Source organism: Elephas maximus, chromosome 3 (genome assembly GCF_024166365.1).
Source record: "Elephas maximus indicus isolate mEleMax1 chromosome 3, mEleMax1 primary haplotype, whole genome shotgun sequence".
Classification (NCBI taxonomy): Eukaryota; Metazoa; Chordata; class Mammalia; order Proboscidea; family Elephantidae; genus Elephas; species Elephas maximus.
In genome coordinates, this window is record NC_064821.1 from 125112349 (window position 1) to 125132826 (window position 20478).

The 20478-nt window shown below is 39.2% G+C and overlaps 1 protein-coding gene across 3 annotated transcripts in view; it reads left to right on the top strand.

The window, feature by feature from the left end:
• Window positions 1–20478, top strand: part of AK5 (adenylate kinase 5) — a 401842-nt gene that overhangs the window by 67654 nt on the left and 313710 nt on the right. For all 3 annotated transcript variants that reach the window (XM_049875613.1, XM_049875612.1, XM_049875611.1), the window contains 3 exons: window positions 6279–6446; window positions 14173–14342; window positions 14445–14558. In XM_049875613.1, the coding sequence (XP_049731570.1) occupies window positions 6279–6446; window positions 14173–14342; window positions 14445–14558 (452 nt within the window). The remainder of the gene's footprint in view (window positions 1–6278; window positions 6447–14172; window positions 14343–14444; window positions 14559–20478) is intronic.

Below are 20478 nucleotides of genomic sequence, written 5' to 3' on the forward strand. Positions count from 1 at the left end.
AGGCAGACCAAGTGTATAATAAAGAGTGGTGGGAAGTATGGCCAAACTAGGGAGCAGAGCTGGAGAACACATTTGTCATCTAAAGGAAGTCAAGTACAGATTTTTGAAAAATGCCAAACCAAACAAAATATTTCTATGAAGCTATATTGGGCCCACAGATGACTGGTTTGAAACTCCTCATCTAGCAGCGTAAGCTCGAACAAGAATGAAAAACATAGGTTTAGTTTTCAATAAAATCGAAATTGCTTTCCAATTTTAGGGTATCCATACCTCCTAATACTGTACTGGAGGTCACACTCAGAAATATTTTAATTAATCATCAAATAAAACCTTTCCTGTATTATGGTGATACGAATGTTGTACCATACTGCCTTATATCTGGAATGTATGCTCAAAGATGAAAAGTAGTTTCAAAACTATTTTGCCCTGTAATAATAAAATTTTGTTTTTATGAAATGCCTTACCCATTTGTGTTTTATAGCTTTTAGCTGTAATTTGTGGAGCAGTTCATTGAATTCAACAAAATTACTAACTGCCCAATAACTTAAAGCATTATGATTATTTCTAGAAATAGAGTGGTTCATTCATTTTTTTTTCTCCTCAAATATTGACATACCCATTGCCATTGAGTCAATTCTGACTTGTAGTGACCCAATACTGATATAGCTATGCTAGTAAATGTTATCATGAAAAATTAGTATATAAAATTTTTTTTTAATCTTCTAAGCAAATTACTCTCATAAGTAAGAAATATAAAAGCAAGGATAAATTATTGATTGCCTGTTCTTTAAAGTATTTTACTGCAAATGTGAGATGAGCATCTATTTTCTTTTCTGCCATACATACACAATTGAACAAATGATTACCTATGAGTAAGAGCTCTACTTCCATAGCTCCAAATGTTCATAAAGCTTCTCCTCTGGAATGTTTCGTTTTCATCTTGAACTCAACATAACTAAAGCCAAACATACCATATTTACTTCAAAACCAGCACTCCCTTCCACTTCCTATTTTCGTGAAGTCAGTCGAAGTCAGATGGGTAATAAAGTAAGCATTTATTGAATATTCTTGTTAGGCGCCATCGAGTTGGTTCCTACTGATAGCAACCCTATGTATGTACAGTGGAATGAAACACTGCATGGTCCTGTGCCATTCTCACAGTAGTGGTTATGCTTGAGCCCATTTTTGCAGCCACTGTGTCAGTCTACCTCATTGAGAGTCTTCCTCTTTTTTACTGACACTCTATTTTACCAAGTATGATGTCCTTCTCCAGCGACTGGTCCCTTCTGATAACATGTCCAAAGTATGTGAGACATGGTCTTGCAATCCTTGCTTCTAAGGAGCATTCTGGCTGTATTTCTTCCAAGACAGATTTGTTTGTTCTTTTGGCAGTCCGTGGTATATTCTGTATTCTTCGCCAGCACCATAATTTCAAAGGTGTCAGTTCTTCAGTCTTCCTTATTTACTGTTCAGCTTTCACATGCATATGAGTTGATTGACACACCATGGCTTTGGTCAGGCACACCATAGCCCTCAAGGTGACATCTTTGCTTTTGAAAACTTTAAAGAGGTCTTTTGCAGCAGATTTGCCCAATGCAGTGTGTCCTTTGATTTCTTGACTGCCATATCCATGGCTGTTAATTGTCGATCCGAGTAAAATGAAATCCATGACAACTTCAATCTTTCAGTCTTTTCTGCATTTATCATGTTGCTTATTGGTCCATTTGTGAGGATTTTTATAATCCATGCTGAAGGCTGTAGTCTTTGATCTTCATCACTAAGTGCTTCAAGTCCTTTTCACTTTCAGCAAGCAAGGTTGTGTCACGTGCACAATACAGGTTGTTGATGAGTCTTTCTCCAATCCTGATGCCGTGTTCTTCATATAGCCCATCTTCTCAGATTATTTGCTCAGCATACAGATTAAATAAGTATGGTGAGAGGATACAACCCTGACGCACACCTTTCCTGACTTTAAACCACGCAGTATCCCCTTGTTCTGTTCGAACGACTGCGTCTTGATCTATACACAGATTCCTCGTGAGCACAATTAAGTGTTCCGGGATTCCCATTTTTTGCAATGTTATCCATAATTTCTTATGATCCACACAGTTGAATGCCTTTGCATAGTCAATAAAACACAAGTAAACATCTTTCTGGTATTGAATACTACCATATGCTAAACACTTTTCTAGGACTGAGGATGCAGCGACCAAAACGAACAGACCTGGAACCTACCTTCATGAAACTTACAGACTAGCAGTGAAGTCAGGCATTAAAAATATAATTATAAGCACAATGGGTGCTATAGGAAATACTGTATATCATGGAACTAAGCATATTAACAGGGGTAATGGATCCAGTATGGCGTGGGGTTCAGGGAAGGTTTCCTGGAGGAAATGACATATATGGTAATATCGGAAGACAGAAAGCTGAGTAGATGTTAACCAGAGGAGGATGAAGGAGCTTGAGAGGGAACCAGGAACAGATATTTCTAAGGTAGAAGAGGGTGTGATGTGGTCAGAAATGAGAGAATCCCAGTGTTTTGGGAGCAGAAAAGAGAAGGCAGAGAGATAACTGTAATATATGGAATGTGTCCCTTATTCTTTTAGATTTGGAACTTGAAATTGTTTTTGAATTGTCTCTTTCCTTCATTTCTGATATCCCACCCTTACCACGTCTTCAACATCCAGCCATTCATTTCCATCTTTCTTAGTTATCTAGTGCTGTTATAACAGAAATGCCACAAGTGCATGGCTTTAAAAAAGAGAAATTTCTTTTCTCACAGTCTAGTAGGCTAGAATTCCAAATTCAGAGTGTCAGCTCCAGGGGAAGGCTTTCTCTCTCTGTTGGCTCTGGATGAAGGTCCTTGTCATCAACCTTCTCCTGGACTAGGAGCTTCTCCACGCAGGAACCCGAGTTCCAAAGGACGTGATCTGCTTCCAGCACTGCCTTCTTGGTCGTATGAGGTCCCTCTGTATCTCTGCTCGCTTCTCTTTTATATTTCAAAGGAGATTGGCTCCAAGACTCAATCCAATCTTGTAGATTGAATCCTGCGTCATTAACATAACCACTGCCTGTCCCACCTCATTAACATGATAGAGGTAGGATTAACGATACAGGAAAATCACATCAGATGACAAAATGGTAGACAATCACACAATACAGAATCATGGCCTAGCCAAAATGATACACATATTTTTGGGGGACACAATTCAATCCATGACACCATGTAACCTAATATCGCTTTAGCTTAAGCCCCTCATTTCTCACCTGTAGATTATCTTCACAGCCTCCTAGCTATTCTTTTAGCATCTAGTCTCTCTCTACTCAAATCCATTCTAACTGCCACTAGATTAATTTTCTTGAAGTATTTATGTATGTTATTTCTCTACCCCAAAAAACTCCTATGACTTTCAACCAGATAAAAGCTAAACCCCTTACCCTGGTGTTCAAGGCCTTCCACATTGTGACTGTAAGCTGCCTACCTGTCCTATCTCCTGGTTCTTCTCCACAAAAAACTGTCTATTTCCCAAGGCTGTTCTCTTTGATATTACTTCAAAAAATATTTATTGAACAACTATGTGCTTAGCATGGTTTTAGAACCTGGAATACAGTGTTCCAGGTCATAGATAAGAACCCAGCTTTCATGGAACTTAAATTCTTATGGGAGAAGACAAATAATAAAGGAAAGAATGAATAAGAAAACTCTCAGATGGTGAAGTGGTAGATGATATGCAGAGCATCAGAGTGATATCCTTGAGATTAACTGGGTAGCTATACTAGATTAAAAAATCAGAAAAATCCTCTTAGTGCAGGTGACATTTAAGGTGAGGTGTGAATGACAAGAAGCAGCCAACCATGGGACCATCAGCGGAAGAGCATCTCAGGCAGTGGATCCTGGGAACAAGTGTGGAAATAGGCTGAGTGGTAAAGAGTATTCCAGTAGTTTCTGAGAAAAAGGCGATGTTGGTTTGGGGAAGATTTGTGGTAGTGGAGACAGAGCAAAGCATATACATTTGGGGTATGTTTTGGGGGCGCATCTATGGGAATAGATGTGAAGGGTGAGAGAAGAAGAGTAATAAGTAAATGCCTAGATTTTTACTTTGCATTTGGTAAAGTAATTACATTTTAAGGCAAAGCCAGATGCTGTTACCAGCGTCTTTCTTGATGTAGACCTTGCCAGCATTTTCTAAAGAATATCCATGGTTATCTGCAGACTACCCCACTCCTTTCATGGGACTAAACTGAGGCCAGTGGGTCATTAGTCAATGGCCTCATTTCTTGTACCAAGAAAGAATGGAAAGTCCTACCTGATCTAACATCTAGGGGAGGAGATGTCAGCATTAGGCCATGCTAAGAGACAATAGTCCCCTTAGCCAAGTCCCTCATGGAAGGCCAGATGGCATCCTCTCTCCTTTGTGCCAGGGCCCTCTGGATACTTAGAGCTTCTTTGTGTTTCCTGGCATAGTGACACAATGGTGTGAGGAAGGAGGGAGCCATGAATTCGACAACTGATTGAGACCATCTGCCTGATTTGGGTTTGTGAGCTCTGTTCTCTGGTCCTTTTGAACATGCCACTTGTATTTATGACTCGAAGTCTTTGTGCCGTTCCCACCAACTGGCATATACTTCCCACATTTTATCAACTGTACTTGTCTATCAAAGTTCAGGCCCTGCTTCTTTTACAAGTACTTTTCTACCACTCCAGCCCAAATGGATCTACCCATTCATTGAACTCCTGTGGTATTCACCATGAGAGGTATCCATTCATTTTAGCACTTAATTATATACAATGCTGCTTAGTGTGCATAGAGCATTGAATATAAGCATGTAAATTCCAATTTGTAAGGGGTGAGGGGACAAGACTACATCTTATTTTTCCATCAAATCACCCTCAATACACTAACATGTCTGGCAATAAATGGCAAATATTTGTTGCCATTGTAGATATAAAATCAACTTAAATCTTGATTTTTGTGTATTTTAATTAAGGAGGTTTAAGAAAGTAAGTTTTGGGACCTTGAAAAATACTCTGAATTTAGAAATTTGCTGCTATCCTTCTAACTGGCTTGTAAGTTGTTAGATGCCGTCAAGTCGGTTCCAACTCATAGGGACTCTCTGTACAGCAGAACGAAACACTGCCTAGTGCTACACCATCCTCACATTTGTTGCTGTGCTTGAGCCCATTGTTGCAGCCACTGTGTTGGTCTGTCTGATTGAGCATCTTCCTCTTTTTCACCCACCCTCTACTTTACCAAGCGTGATGTCCTTGTCCAGGGACTGGTCTCTCCTGATAACATGTCTCCATCCTCACTTCTAAGGAGCATACTGGCTGTACTTCTTCCCAGACAGATTTGTGTTCCTTCTGGCAGTCCGTGATACATTCAATGTTCTTTGCCAACACCATAATTCAAAGGCATCAATTCTTCTTCAGTCTTTCTTGTTCAACGTCCAGCTTTTGCGTGCATATGAAATGATTGAAAATACCATGCATGGCTTGGGTCAGGCACCCCTGAGCCCTCGAAGTGACATCTTTGCTTAAGAATACGTTAAAGAGGTCTTTTGTAGCAGATTTGCCCAATGCAATGCACCATTTGATTTCTTGAGTACTGCTTCCACAGGTGTTGACTGTGGGTCGAAGTAAAATGAAATACTTGACAACTTCAATATTTTTCCTTTTATCGTAACAGTATTCTAGTTTTATGTGTCTAATGCCCCTGGATATTTCCACTGGGCCACACTAGATTTCTTGGATCATAGTAAGTGCACATCTTTATTTGTTTAATGAATGAAATAAATGATCCCTAAGGGTGGGCTCCACGGCAGCTGCGTATGATTGTGAAGGCTGTACACTGCACAACCCTCAGGAGTACCGTTCACAGAGACCAGGCTGTATACAACCCGTCCAACTAAGACTAGGCATTACCTGAGAAAGTTCCTCTATGGCATGGGGCTTATGGGCCAAGTGTGGCCCAGGCCTGTTTTTGTAAATAAAGTTTTATTGGAACATAGGCACGCATGTGTGTTTATATGTTGTCTATGATTGCTTTCATGCTACCATGGATGACCTTGCTACCAACAGAGATGGTTGGCCCTCAAAGCCTAAAATATTTACTCTTAAAAGTTTGCTAACTAACCCCTCAGGAGTTTTCTTCCAGTTGAAGAAAACATCAAACTCATCTAGTTTTTAATTTTCTTCCATGAATTTTTAAGTGCAAGAAATGTTTTCTATGCTTTTTTTTTTTTTTCCTTTTCAAAGTTATCTTACTCTTTTGCAGTGATGCCTGAAAATTCAAACTTTCCTTATCGGCGGTATGATCGGCTCCCTCCAATCCATCAATTCTCCATAGAAAGTGACACAGATCTCTCCGAGACTGCAGAGTTAATTGAGGAGTATGAGGTTTTTGATCCTACTAGACCTCGACCCAAGATTATTCTTGTCATAGGTATGAGAACGAAAGCAAATTCTCATATAATTGATAACTTTGTCTATATACTTAAATTTCAAAAGTATATCATTTATGTATCTTTTTGAGAATATTTAGTTGGATAATGACAAGGAAGAGAAGCAAAAGCTAAAGAGACAGTGGGTGGAAATATTTTTAGCACGATTTTCAATAAAACAAATTATTATAATTATATAATCTAATGCCTGTTGCATTTTTATAGAATGTCATTACAATGTCATGGAAATTATTTGTAACTAATTGAAAGTAATTAGCTTGCCAAGATTTATTGTCCTGTGATTTTATTTATTTAGTATTAAACATAGATAGCATGATCCATTGTAAGTTTTCTAAACACGATGTGTTTTCCCTTTTACTCAATGAATTGAATTTTTATTCACTATTCGCTTCGAGTGGTTAAATGCTATGGCTGCTAACCAAAGGTTCGGCAGTTCGAATCCCCAAGGCACTCCTCGGAAACTCTATGGGGCAGTTCTGCTCTGTCCTACAGGGTTGCTATGAGTCGGAATCGACTCGACGGCAGTGGTTTTTTTTTTGGGGGGGGGGTTATTCACTTGGGAGGGAAAAATAAATAAAGATGCGTTGGTTAAGACTCGTGTAAATGAATCTTCTTTATGGCAAAGCAGTGTTTGTAATAAAATTTAAGTTTCACTGTCATGAGACAAGCAAATCTAATAGAATTGTGTTTTATACAGCAACATGGAACATCTGAGTATTAATCAAAATAATAATGATAATCCAAAAAAAAGTTTTTTTTTAAATTGCCACTATGAGTCTTAGGTTGAATGTGAAAATATCAGCCCGATGCCATTTCGCTAGGAATGGATGTTGAAAATGTCTTAAATATTTTTGCAAAATGCGTTTGGACTATTCTTGCACATTCTAACCTTCTCAGAATCTATAAAGATCATGATGAGACCTGTGAACATGCAACAGATGCAGTCATTGCTCACTTTCCAGTCTGACTCAACTTGCACAGAGATGACCAAAAGCAAAAATCTAGCGTGAAAGGTTCAAAGCTATCTTAGCCAGTAAAAAGGCATATAGCCCCCGTGCAGAGAGTAGTGTTCCGAGAGGACATAATGATGATGGCAACTAAGAAAAAAGCATGCAAATAAACAGACCAAGCTATAACAAGAATTTAAGCTCACTAGACTAGAAGAAGTGACATTTGCACATTTCAAAGTGTAATGAAATATGAAATTGTAAATACATTTAGCCCTGAATTGTTAAAAATAATAGTGTAGGGAGAGAGTATGGAAATCTGCTTTCTAAAAGTCAAAATGTTTCTATGGCTATGGCAATCACTGTTATGCCATAAATGTCTACTCTTGAAAATGGAATGTTTTTTCATGTTTAAAAATTTGGGACCCTTACCTATAAGACCAGGAAATACTTTACTAAAAGATAGAACTACAGGTGAAGAATAATTGTAAAATATTTCACTATTTTATGGTTTAGATGTGGACAGAATACATTCCTTCAATTTTGTTTTTCTTGTAGCTACTAGTAAAGTATCAGTGATTATTAGCGTGATGAACAAATGGAAGTTTGGTTGTTCACAAAAATGATATAATACCAAATTACTCTTGTGAAAAACAGCACGTATTTTTTGGGGGGCTGTGAATTTTATAAGACAATGATTAAAATAGTTTAATAAAAAAAGACCTTTGGAGAAATTCTAAATTTTCAGATCTTTCCTACTTCACAGTTTTTTTTTTCTTTTAATTAGTAAAATCAACTTGTTTTCTTAAGGTGTGACTCTGATTATAGGCTTCCAGGTTGTATTGTAACGTTTTATGTATTTCAAGAATGATGCAGAATCAATGAATGTGAATCACTCTTAGAGGACTGAGATAAGGAAGGAAAGGAAAAGCCCAGCCATAGGTTATCTGAGAAAATTTAGACCATCTTATGACTTTTGATGAATTATGAAATAACTGCACCTGAACCTTACAAATTTTTGTTAGTTCCAACCTAAAAAAAAAACGGGTGCAGGAGGTCAGGATGCATATGTGGTATTACAACCAAATAAAGAAATTTTCTGTTTAGGCACTGCAGAATTTTTTAGAAGGTTGGCACACGTATGAATCTCTCCTGTGTTAACATAATCATAGAATCTAAGAGTTAGATGGATCCTAGTATTTACAAGCATTAGAAATAAACAAATAGAACAAGATTATGCAGACTCTGGCTTCAGAAAGAATAAAGTAAAATTAATTTGTTACAAAGCTTAAGTAATCGAACTCATCCAATAAGTTAATGCTATTCTCTGCAAATTGTGCTAATCATGTTTTTTGTTGTCTGCTGTTGCCCCCTTTTGTTGACAAAAAACAGGCAAGCAAACAATTTTACCTTGAAGATGCCATAAAAAACAAAACCAAACCCACTGCTGTTGAGTCGATTTCGATTCATACCAACCCTATAGGACAGAGTAGAACTGCCCCATAGTTTCCAGGGAGCACCTGGTGAATTCAAACTGCCAACCTCTTGGTTAACAGCCATAGCACTTAACCACTACACCACCAGGGTTTCCGAAGGTGCCATAACTGAATTTTTCAAAATGCAGTGGAATTTATAATCTCTGAGTGATGGTTTGTGAGACGAAGTTTGCAAATCTAGTTTCTGAAAGATAATTTTTATTCTTTAGGGGTCTGTTTGAATTTTTTGATGGAGTTGGTCATATAATTTCTTTTACTCAAGCCAGTCTATGATTTTCCCATATGCTTATAGGCCAAAAGCAAGTATTTAGAACCAAAACTTACTTTTGATTTGCAAATAAAATAATTTAATTTAGTACAGGTAGTTTATAATGTTACATCTAATAGGATAGGATTTAGAATCTCTTAGAAAGAGAAGGGTCAAAAATGTAAGCAAATTGTATCCTAAATTTAATAAAGCAATGTAAAGGTGAAATAAAAAAAAATAAACAAACCCATTGCCGTTGAGTTGATTCCGACCCACTCTGCGACCCTGTAGAAAGCTAAATATTATTAGTGCATTATATGAGAGTCAGAAATAAGAAATGGTTCTCATTCCCTTAAAATCCTTCACATTAAAATGTTTAAAGTTGACCTAAGCCCTGGCCAATCAAGTCTATCCATCCAGAACGCTTTTCTCAAGAAAGTGGAGGAAAAGAGGGAGAGAGAAGGGAGAAAGAAAAAGAAAGAGAAGAAGAAAAGACCGGGAAGAGGAAAAAAACTTTGTTTACTATCTGAATAAATAACCCATTTCTCTTTTATTTATATTTGTGACAAAAATGAAACATTTATTAAACAATTATATAACGACGGAAATCCTGGTAGCATAGTGGCTAAGTGCTACGGCTGCTAACCAACAGGTCGGCAGTTCAAATCCACCAGGCGCTCCTTGGAAACTCTATAGGGCAGTTCTACTCTGTCCTATAGGGCCACTATAGGGTCACTATGAGTTGGAACCGACTCGACGGCAGTGGGTTTGGTTTGGTTTTGATTTATATATAATCACTTCAACACACAAGAAACTTGGTATGTTCAATTAGTAGTGAGAACGTCAACTCATTTTACTATTGAATTTTTTTTTAATTAATTTTTATTAAGCTTCAAGTGAACATTTACCATTCCAATCAGTCTGTCACATGTAGGTTTACATACATCTTACTCCCTTCTCCCACTTGCTCTCCCCCTATTGAGTCAGCCCTTTCAGTCTCTCGTTTCGTGCCAATTTTGCCAGCTTCCCTCTCTCTCTATCTTCCCATCCCCCCTCCAGTCAAGAGTTGCCAACACACTCTCCAGTGTCTACCTGATTTAATTAGCTCACTCTTCATCAGCATCTCTCTCCTCCCCACTGACCAGTCCTTTTCATGCCTGATGATTTGTCTTCGGGGGTGGTTCCTGTCCTGTGCCATCAGAAGTTCTGGGGAGCATTGTCTCTGGGATTCCTCTAGTCGCAGTCATACCATTAGGTATGGTCTTTTCATGAGAATTTGGGGTCTGTATCCCATTGGTCTCCTGCTCCCTCAGGAGTTGTCTGTTGTGCTCCCTGACAGGGCAGACATCGATTGTGGCCGGGCACCAACTAGTTCTTCTGGTCTCAGGATAATGTAGGTCTCTGGTTCATGTGGCCCTTTCTGTCTCTTGGGTTCTTGGTTGTCGTGTGACCTTGGTGTTCTTCCTTTGTCTTTGCTCCAGGTGGGTTGAGACCAACTGATGTATCTCAGATGGCCGCTTGTTGGCATTTAGGACCCCAGGCGCCACAATTCAAAGTGGGATGCAGAATGTTTTCATAATAGAATTATTTTGCCCATTGACTTAGAAGTCCCCTCAAACCAAGTTCCCCGGACCCCAGCCCCTGCTCCGCTGACCTTTGAAGCTTTCATTTTATCCCGGAAACCTCTTTGCTTTTAGTCCAGTCCAATTAGGCTGACCTTCCTTGTATTGAGTGTTGTCTTTCCCTTCACCCAAAGCAGTTCTTATCTACAGATTGATCAATAAAAAGCCCTCTTCCTCCCTCCCTCCCTCCCCTCTTTGTAACCACAAAAGTATGTGTTCTTCTCCGTTTTTTCTATTTCTCAAGATCTTATAATAGTGGTCTTATACAATATTTGTCCTTTTGCCTCTGACTCATTTCGCTCAGCATAATGCCTTCCAGATTCCTCCATGTTATGAAATGTTTCAGAGATTCGTCACTGTTCTTTATCGATGCGTAGTATTCCATTGTGTGAATATACCACAATTTATTTACCCATTCATCCGTTGACGGACATCTTGGTTGCTTCCAACTTTTTGCTATTGTAAACAGAGCTGCAATAAACATGGGTGTGCATATATCTGTTTGTGTGAAGGCTCTTGTATCTCTAGGGTATATTCCGAGGAGTGGGATTTCTGGGTTGTATGGTAGTTCTATTTCTAACTATTTAAGATAACGCCAGATGGATTTCCAAAGTGGTTGTACCATTTTACAATCCCACCAGCAGTGTATGAGAGTTCCAATCTCTCCACGGCCTCTCCAACATTTATTATTTTGTGTTTTTTGGATTAATGCCAGTCTGGTTGGTGTGAGATGGAATCCCATCGTAGTTTTAATTTGCATTTCTCTAATGGCTAATGATCGGGAGCATTTTCTCATGTATCTGTTGGCTGCCTGAATATCTTCTTTAGTGAAATGTGTGTTCATATCCTTTGCCCACTTCTTGATTGGGTTGTTTGTCTTTTTGTGGTTGAGTTTTGACAGAATCATGTAGATTTTAGAGATCAGGCGCTGGTCAGAGATGTCACAGCTGAATATTCTTTTCCAGTCTGTAGGTGGTCTTTTTACTCTTTTGGTGAAGTCTTTAGATGAGCATAGGTGTTTGATTTTTAGGAGCTCCCAGTTATCTGGTTTCTCTTCATCATTTTTGGTAATGTTTTGTGTTCTGTTTATGCCCTGTATTAGGGCTCCTAGGGTTGATCCTATTTTTTCTTCCATGATCTTTATCGTTTTAGTCTTTATGTTTAGGTCTTTGATCCACTTGGAGTTAGTTTTTGTGCATGGTGTGAGGTATGGGCCCTGTTTCATTCTTTTGCAAATGGATATCCAGTTATGCCAGCACCATTTGTTAAAAAGACTATCATTTCCCCAATTGACTGACACTGGTCCTTTGTCAAATATCAGCTGCTCATACATAGATGGATTTATATCTGGGTTCTCAATTCTGTTCCATTGGTCTATGTGCCTGTTGTTGTACCAGTACCAGGCTGTTCTGACTACTGTAGCTGTATAATAGGTTCTGAAATCAGGTAGAGTGAGGCCTCCCACTTTCTTCTTCTTTTTCAGTAATGCTTTGCTGATCCGGGGGTTCTTTCCCTTCCATATGAAATTAGTGATTTGTTTCTCTATCCCCTTAAAATATGACATTGGTATTTGGATTGTACTATTGAATTTTTAATATTGCTTAATAAATTTTAATTATTTGACAGTGAATATTACCAAAACATTTCATAGCTTATGAGATATTGACTTTTTAAAATGTTTTGCCTACGTTCAATAATTTATGCTTAAGTACTTGAAAATATTTCATTTTGGTGATTGCCATGACGTAACTACACATTGGGCTGATTACTGTGGGCTATATGTTGCAATTTATTCTGTCTCTAAATTCCAATTAGTCTAGGTTGTTCAGAAATATAAAGTTAACAAGAAAATTGATCCAGCGTGATTTGGAAATAAATTGAGGCACGTATATTAATATATATGATTGTTTTATTATTTATGTTTTTAAAAAAAACGCAGTTACCAATGATTGAGGCGTTGGTGGTTCTGTGGTAGAATTCTTACCTTCCATGCCGGAGACCTGGTTTGATTCCCAACTAATTTATCTCATATGCAGCCATCACCCATCTGTCAGTGGAGGCTCTCCTGTTGCTACGGTGTTAATTAGGCTTCAGTGGAGCTTCCAGACTGACAGAATAGGAAGAAAGTCTTGGTGATTTAATTCTGAAAATTTAACGAAACCCCTGGGAAATCACAATAGTTTAATCAGCTGATCATGGGGATGGCTCAGAGCTGGGTAGCGTTTCATTTGTGGGCTTTCATACGCGTGGGGTCACCATGAGTCCGCTGACTAGAAGGCAGCTAGCAACAGCAACAGCAAAAAATGATTAGTAATAGTTAAGTTGCAAAATGTTGATTATTTAGTGCTAATGAGCTCAAAATTATCATGAGTGCTATGAAATCGTTTTACTTTAAAAACCTCTTCAATTTACCCTGCATGCTCATGGTATAAAACTTCTTTTGAATTTTAAGGTGATAAGGCAAGAGATTTAAATAAGCTGTGTCAATATTGGTGAGCCTTTGGTTTAAAAATAATTGTTATGTTTCACCAAATGCACATTAACTCTTTGTTGGCATAGGACACATTTCTGTTATTTCAATCTTTTTTTTTTTTTTTTTGTATCTCAGAGTTTTCATAGCAAAAAACTGTTGGACTTTACATAGAAAAAAAATAAGAAAGATTTCTTTCAACTGCATTGTTTGAAATTTCAAAAAAGTATTATTTTCTAAGCTACGTATAGGAAAAAATGTCTCTTTCATCTAATACAGTTGGTCAAAACAGTTCTACCTTTCCTTGGCCAAGTCTACACTTGTTCCGCATTCAGAGGTGGCAGTGACCAGTAAAAACCAGTTGCTGTTGGGTTGACTGTGACTCGTGGCGATCCCATGTGTGTCAGGGTATGACTGTGCTCCATAGGGATTTCAATGGCTGATTTTTCAGAAGTATATCACCAGGCCTTTCTTCTGAGGTATCTTTGGGTGCACTCGAACTACCAACCTTTTGACAGCATCTGAGCACATTTACCATTTGCACTACCCAGGGACTCCCAGGTAGTGCTGAAAATGCCACAAATGAAACAGTTACCCATCCTGGTACTGGTGGCCCAGAATTTATGTCTCAAGACAAAAGTACCAGTGCCATTGAGTCAAATCCAACTCATGGTAACCCGGTGTGTACAAGAATAGAGCTGAGCTCCATAGGGTTTCAATGACTGATTTTTCAGAAGTAGATTTCCTGGCCTTCCTTCTGAGGAGCCTCTGGGTGGACTCAAACTTTCAACCCTTCTGTTAGCAACCACACACATTACTTCTTTGTACCAACCAGAGACTCCAAGATGAAGGTAGTAGTTGTACAAAAGGGATTTTTTTTTTTAATTGTTTCAGAAGGTCATCATTTTCCTGTTTTAAATAATAGGTGGTCCAGGAAGTGGAAAGGGTACTCAAAGTTTGAAAATCGCAGAACGTTATGGATTCCAATACATTTCAGTGGGAGAATTATTAAGAAAGAAGATCCACAGCACCAGCAGTAATAGGAAATGGAGTCTTATTGCCAAAATAATTACAAATGGAGAATTGGCCCCACAGGTACAGCTGTCTTATTTGCTTCTATTCTTCAAAGATTTTTATACAGGTTCTAAGTGAACTAGGCTTAACTCTGGGTTTTTTCATCCTTTCTCTTTGTAAAAGGAAACGACAATTACAGAAATAAAACAGAAATTAATGCAAATGCCTGATGAAGAGGGCATTGTTATTGATGGATTTCCAAGAGATGTTGCTCAGGCTCTATCTTTTGAGGACCAAGTAAGAATGTCTCATTATATTTTAAATGACCTGATTTTCACTTAAAACTTTTAGATTAAAAAAACAAAAAGATTTCTTGGAAGACTCGCTGTTATTTCTCATGAATGCTGTTCTGAAAACATAGGCAGGTATGTCAGTATGGGTTGGTGGAAGGTCAGAGCCTTGGCACATGCGTAAAAATTGAAGATGGTGCCTGCCAAAAAGAAAAGACAAAAGCTAATAATAGAATTCATTATTTTTATTAAAAAGGCAAATCTCTCAACTTTATTTGAAAATACTTTCCTGAAGACTGTTTGAATTTTTAATTGCTAAAAGCAAGCTTTATTCCGTACGCTCGAGGATGGAAAACATCACCCTGTACTTATCTGCTGGTTGAGAAAGCCCCCTTTTCATTGGGTGGTGAAATACTAAACAGCCACGTATGTTAAAGGAAGGTTCAGGTTGCCAAAATTTACTCACACTTGGGTAGATGATGCATGCTACACAACCAACACATCGTTTGAAAGGGAAATAAAGCAATTAAAATATTTCATACTGTCTACATAATCTTTAAAAAGCTAGTGTAACTTTTTTCATTTAAAACTTTTAACTACAAAAATAAAATATGGTCACAAAAATGACACCTCCCCCTTCTTCTAAGAAATGGAAATACTGTTAAGTTTGTTGTGTATTCTTCCAGACCCTTTTCTATACATTACATACACAGGCATACATGAACACACTCACATACAAATGCATTTTGAATTTTCATGGCTATTTCCAAACTGTCCTTCGAAAAGACTGTTCCAAGTTCCACTCCCATCAGTGTTGAATGAGAATCCTTTTTCTCCAGATCCTTTCCAGCCATATGTAATTCATATTGAAAAATTTTGCCAAATTGATAAACAGAAAATCATATTCCATTTATTATAATTACATTTCTTGGATAATTACCAGAATTAAGTATATTTTCATGTTTATTGCCCATTTCTATTTCTTCCTTTTGTTAATTGCCTGCTCTCCTTCCTCCACTTTTCTACAGACCTGTAGAAAACTTATTTATTGGAAGGAGCTTTTAACTTGTTACAGATTGTATCAAATGGGATTAGGTCAAATAAAATGTAAGTTTGTGTCTCCTACAAAAGAAGCCTGAAGTTGGGCAGTTCAGGGCCAGAAGGTAGCTTCGTAAAGCATCTCACTGAGTATTCAAATTAACTGTACACCTGGGCCCAGGTGTTCTGAAGGCTCTGGATGTAATTCTGCATCAAATACGCAGCACTGTTAGAGATGAGCTGCACTGTTCCATCAAATTCAAGGGACTTAGAAAAGTTAACAGTGGTGCGGCTGCTCTTCTGCCTGCCCCAGTTTGCTGGCTTTGTAATAACGAGACCGTATTGGCTATTGTGTCAGATATCTTTTGATCTTGAGCTCTCTCCTACCTGCTCTACCAGAGCTGGTACTGGGGTACTTTTCTGGCAAGGCATTCCTTACAAGATTCCTGGATGGATTGTATTTAACTCTTGCCATATGTAGCCTGGGGAGAGCCCTCCCTCCCCCAGGAAATGTAAGAGCAAAGGGGCACTGGTCGGGGGAGACTCCACGGAAGGGACTCCTCCCTTGACAGCAGCTGTAGCCCTCTCCTCAACCGCCGTCTCCTGTTGGCTGGGAGCCTGCTTCCCACAGGCCATGGTGCAGGGCTGGCTCTGCACACCCAGGAAAAGTCTGCAGACCTCCTCTCTCCACAGTAATTCACCAGACCAGAAGCCACTGTTGTACAAAGAACACTTAACAAAAAATTTTTTTACTTAAAACTTTCTATAATGCATTAGCAACTTTGTGTAAAAAATGGCAATCAAGAGCATCTAATATATTTAAAACTTCAAAAAAAAAAAAACCCTCGAGGATGTTATCTTGAAGTAACTTCCAGGTAGCTCCTCACCATGTGGCACTGATGGGCCTTGGGTCCAAGACCACATCCCAAAGGGGCTTGTCCTGGAGTTGCTTCCAGTTGGCAAGTCCTATGATGAAATTTGATGTTAAGAATTTTTAATTAAGATTATTAAATTCCTTTTAACAACAGCAACAAAAAGCCAGCAAACTGCGGCAGGCAGAAGAACAGACACACTTCACTTTTCTAAGTCCCTCGAAATTGATGGAACAGTGCAGCCTGGTTCTAACAGTGCTGCAGGTTTGATGAAGAATTGCATCTGGAATCTTCAGTACACCTGGGTCCAGGTGTACAGTTAATTAGAACACTCTTCTGGAATGTCTTTCAACCCTCCTCAGGGTTCCCTCTTCTGTGGTATGTCCAGAACCCCTAGTGCTTACTCATTTTAAAGGCTTGGTTCTAATTGCTCTGACCTTGAAGAGAGAAAAACTAGAAAAATCTGATCAATTTCCCCTCTTTGCTGTTGCCACCACATGATATTACCATTGAAAATGAGTGCTATGGCAGTTCCATGTAATTCTTGGCTATTGGTGGAAGCATAATAGCCAGGCAGGCAAACATTGCCACCCAAACCTGGTCCACTTGGAATGAGCCACACTTGGTGGCTACAAGCAGACAAAGCAACTTGACATTTTCTTTCCTTTCGAACATGCTATGTTGACTCTTTGTCTTCTCCTGTGGATAGCTCAGGCAGATAGCTTTTCTGATCATGAAGAAATTGACAGTCTCATTTTCAGGTTTTAAAAAGTCTAGTCAATCTAAATCAAGACTTAAGTTTCTCATTTAATTAACATATCTGTGTTCTCCCTGAAAACCCTGATGGCATAGTGGTTAAGTGCTACGGCTGCTAACCAAAAGGTTGGCATTTCAAATCCACCAGGCACTCCTTAGAAACTCTATGGGGCAGTTCTACTCTGTCCTATAGGGTTGCTATGAGTCAGAATCGACTCTATAGCAATGGGTTTGATTTTTTGGTATGCTCTCCCCAGTTTAGGTCTGGTTCAGCCTCAAAACCCTAGAATCCTGAAGTCCTTTCTCTTGTGGCTTACAGCTGGCAAGTGGGGAAGTAGAAGGAAATGGGTAGCTCTTCAGCAAATCTCTCTGGGTGCCTGATCAATCTCCATCTTATATATCCTGGATGTGGGTGATGAGCCAAGGGTCACAATACTGGTTTATGGTCACCTGTTAGCAAGTTTACAGGATGGTCTGTTATCTCTTTATAGGATGTGCAGTCACTTGCATTCATTGCTTTCGACTACACTTTTGAGTCCAGAAAGTCCAATATTACACCTTCTTAGGTTGACATTGTAGCAGCCTGGAGGTCCTTGGCCACTGCGGCAGTACAGTGGTGCCTGAGGTCAGTGCTGCCATTGCTGGTCCTGCAGGATTTTACAGGGTGCAGAGGCAAAGCAGAAGTATTTATATAAGGCAGTGTTAGGGTCAGCCCTGACTACTGCACACACTATGTAGGCTTAAACTCCCCAAGGTTGTTCTTTAACTCAGCATTGTTTAGTGTACTCACTAGCATGAGCACACAGATATGCAAACATTTCCTGAAGACATCTTCACAGGTCCAGGGTATAAGAAGTGGATTTCTGACATCAGCCATATACTAGTGACAGTAAGACTACTGTAATAAAAAGCCCTAATACTTAGGTGCCTTAAAGAACAAAGAAGTGCATTTTTTTCTCTCAAGGGATAGCCTCAATGTGAACCATCAGATTAATGGGGCAGCTTTTTTTCTTGACGTCATTTAGAAACTGTCATGGATTCAATTGTGTCCCCCCAAAATATATGTCAGCTTGACTAAGCCATGAGTCACAGTATTGGGTGGTTGTCCTCCATTTTGTGATCTGATTATCCTCTATTTTGTGATGTGTTGTAAATCCTAGCCGCTATGCCTGTGGTTGGAAACCCTTGTGGCGTAATGGTTAAGTGCTACAGCTGCTAATCAAAAGGTCAGCAGTTTGAATTCACCAGGCCCTCCCTGAAAACTTTATAGAGCAGGGTTGCTATGACTTGGAATTGACTGGCAATGGGTTTGGGTTTGTTTTTTTTGGTTTATGCCTGTGGTTATGGGTCCATTTGGGAGTGAGCTGTCCATTATATTAATGAGGCAGGATTAGGTAATCTTAATGAGGTTGAGGGTGGGAAGCAACACCCTTTCTCAGGTCACAGCCTTGATTTGATGTAAGGGAGTTTCCCAGGGGTGTGGCATATATCACCTTATATTTTATATCTTACAAAAGATAAGAAGAAAGAGAAGTGAGCAGAAAGGGAGGAATGTCAGTACCACCAAGAAAGAAGAACAGGAAGCAGATTATGTCTTTTGGACCTGGGGTCCCTGCACTGAGAACCTCCTAGACCCAGAGGAAGATTGATACCAAGATACATGGAGATCTCCAAGGAATGCCAGGCCCACAGATGTTGAAAGGAGACAATGACCTTAACCCAGAGCTGACAGAGAAAGAAAGCCTTCCCCTAGAGCTGGCACCCTGAATTTGGGTTTCTAGCCTCCTAAACTGTGAGAGAATAAATTTATATTTGTTAAAGCCATTCGCTTGTGTTATTTCTATTATTGCAGTGCTAGATAACTAAGACAGGGACCATGGTTCCTTCCAAGTTGTTTGGCCATTTCCTGGGCCACTGTCATCATCTATATTGTCAAAGCAGGGTTGCTATCTCATGTAGGTGGTAGGTTGGGGGACAGAACATGAAGGTCCAAAGCCCCAGATCTGGAAGTGTATACATCACTTCTGCTCACGTGGCATTGTTGAGAATTTGGTCATGTTCTAATTGCAAGGAAGCCTGGTAAATATAGTGCAGCACGGCAACCAAATGCATGGGTACAATTCTATTACTCTAGAAGGATGAGAGAACTAACTGGCAGCCTCTACCACACTTCGCTCCTCTTGTCATCCAAATACCTACATGCTCTCTTCTTGTCACACATAAATTGTATTCACTCACTCCCCAAGGGAGACAGCCCAGAGTCATCCAATTCAAAAGTCAAGAGTCTTTCACTAATATACAGTCCCCTCCATTAGGTCTAGATTTGGCTCCTTATACTCAATCACCTATAAACTAAAAGTCAAGTTATTAACCCTCCCAACAAAGCAATGGAGGACCAAGACTAGGGCAAGTGAAATAAAGGCTGCCATTCAGAAATGGGAAGTTTGGGGATTTACAGTGTCACTGAACCATAGCAAATGATAAACCCTATTAAGGAGGGATAACTAAGGCTGTCAGCCCTGGCGGATGAACTTTGTTGGTCCATTTGGCTGTCTTGGTTCTGCTATCTTGGAGAAATTCTTTGTATCTTCTCTTCTGAGGCCTCTGGCCTTCAGAGAAGTTCCACTTTGTCTATTGTCTTGCATAGACCCGTTGAAGTGGTGTGTTGGAGACTGCCCTCCTTGGATGCTGTTTTAAGTTTGAAAAATCATAAGCTTTTGCCAGCTAATCTTATGGTTACTTCAGCAAAGCCTTTTTCTTCAAACTTGGTAGGCTTCTCTTGTTGCTTCCAGTCAGTTCCCTGTTCTCTTGTTGATATTTTTATTAAACTTGCTTTATTTCCTTTTTTATTTTAATAGCAGTTCTCCAGGCCAACCAAAACAATAGGCTTGGATCCCAGTAACCCAGTGCCGTCAAGGCAATATCCATAGTCTGGGTTTTGCCTCAGGGCTGGATCCCTTTTTTTGATGGGTGGGTTGGGGGGTGATGTTAATGAGAAGCCTTTGAGAAAGGTTGTCAGCAACAACAGTCTTACGTCCTGCTGCTTGGAGGTACAGAAGCTTTTGGCTCTTTCAAGGTTATGAGGTCTTAAGTTACCAGATACTTTCTTTTCTCTTTTAAATCTGCTTGAGAAGTAGTCATTTTTTTTTTTTCTTGAGTTCACCTATGTCTTATAAAATGTTGCTAAAAGCAACATGGAGCAGTCAGCACAATGTTCTGGCTTTTTCTAGCCATTTCTTCCCGAGCTACAGACTCAATAGG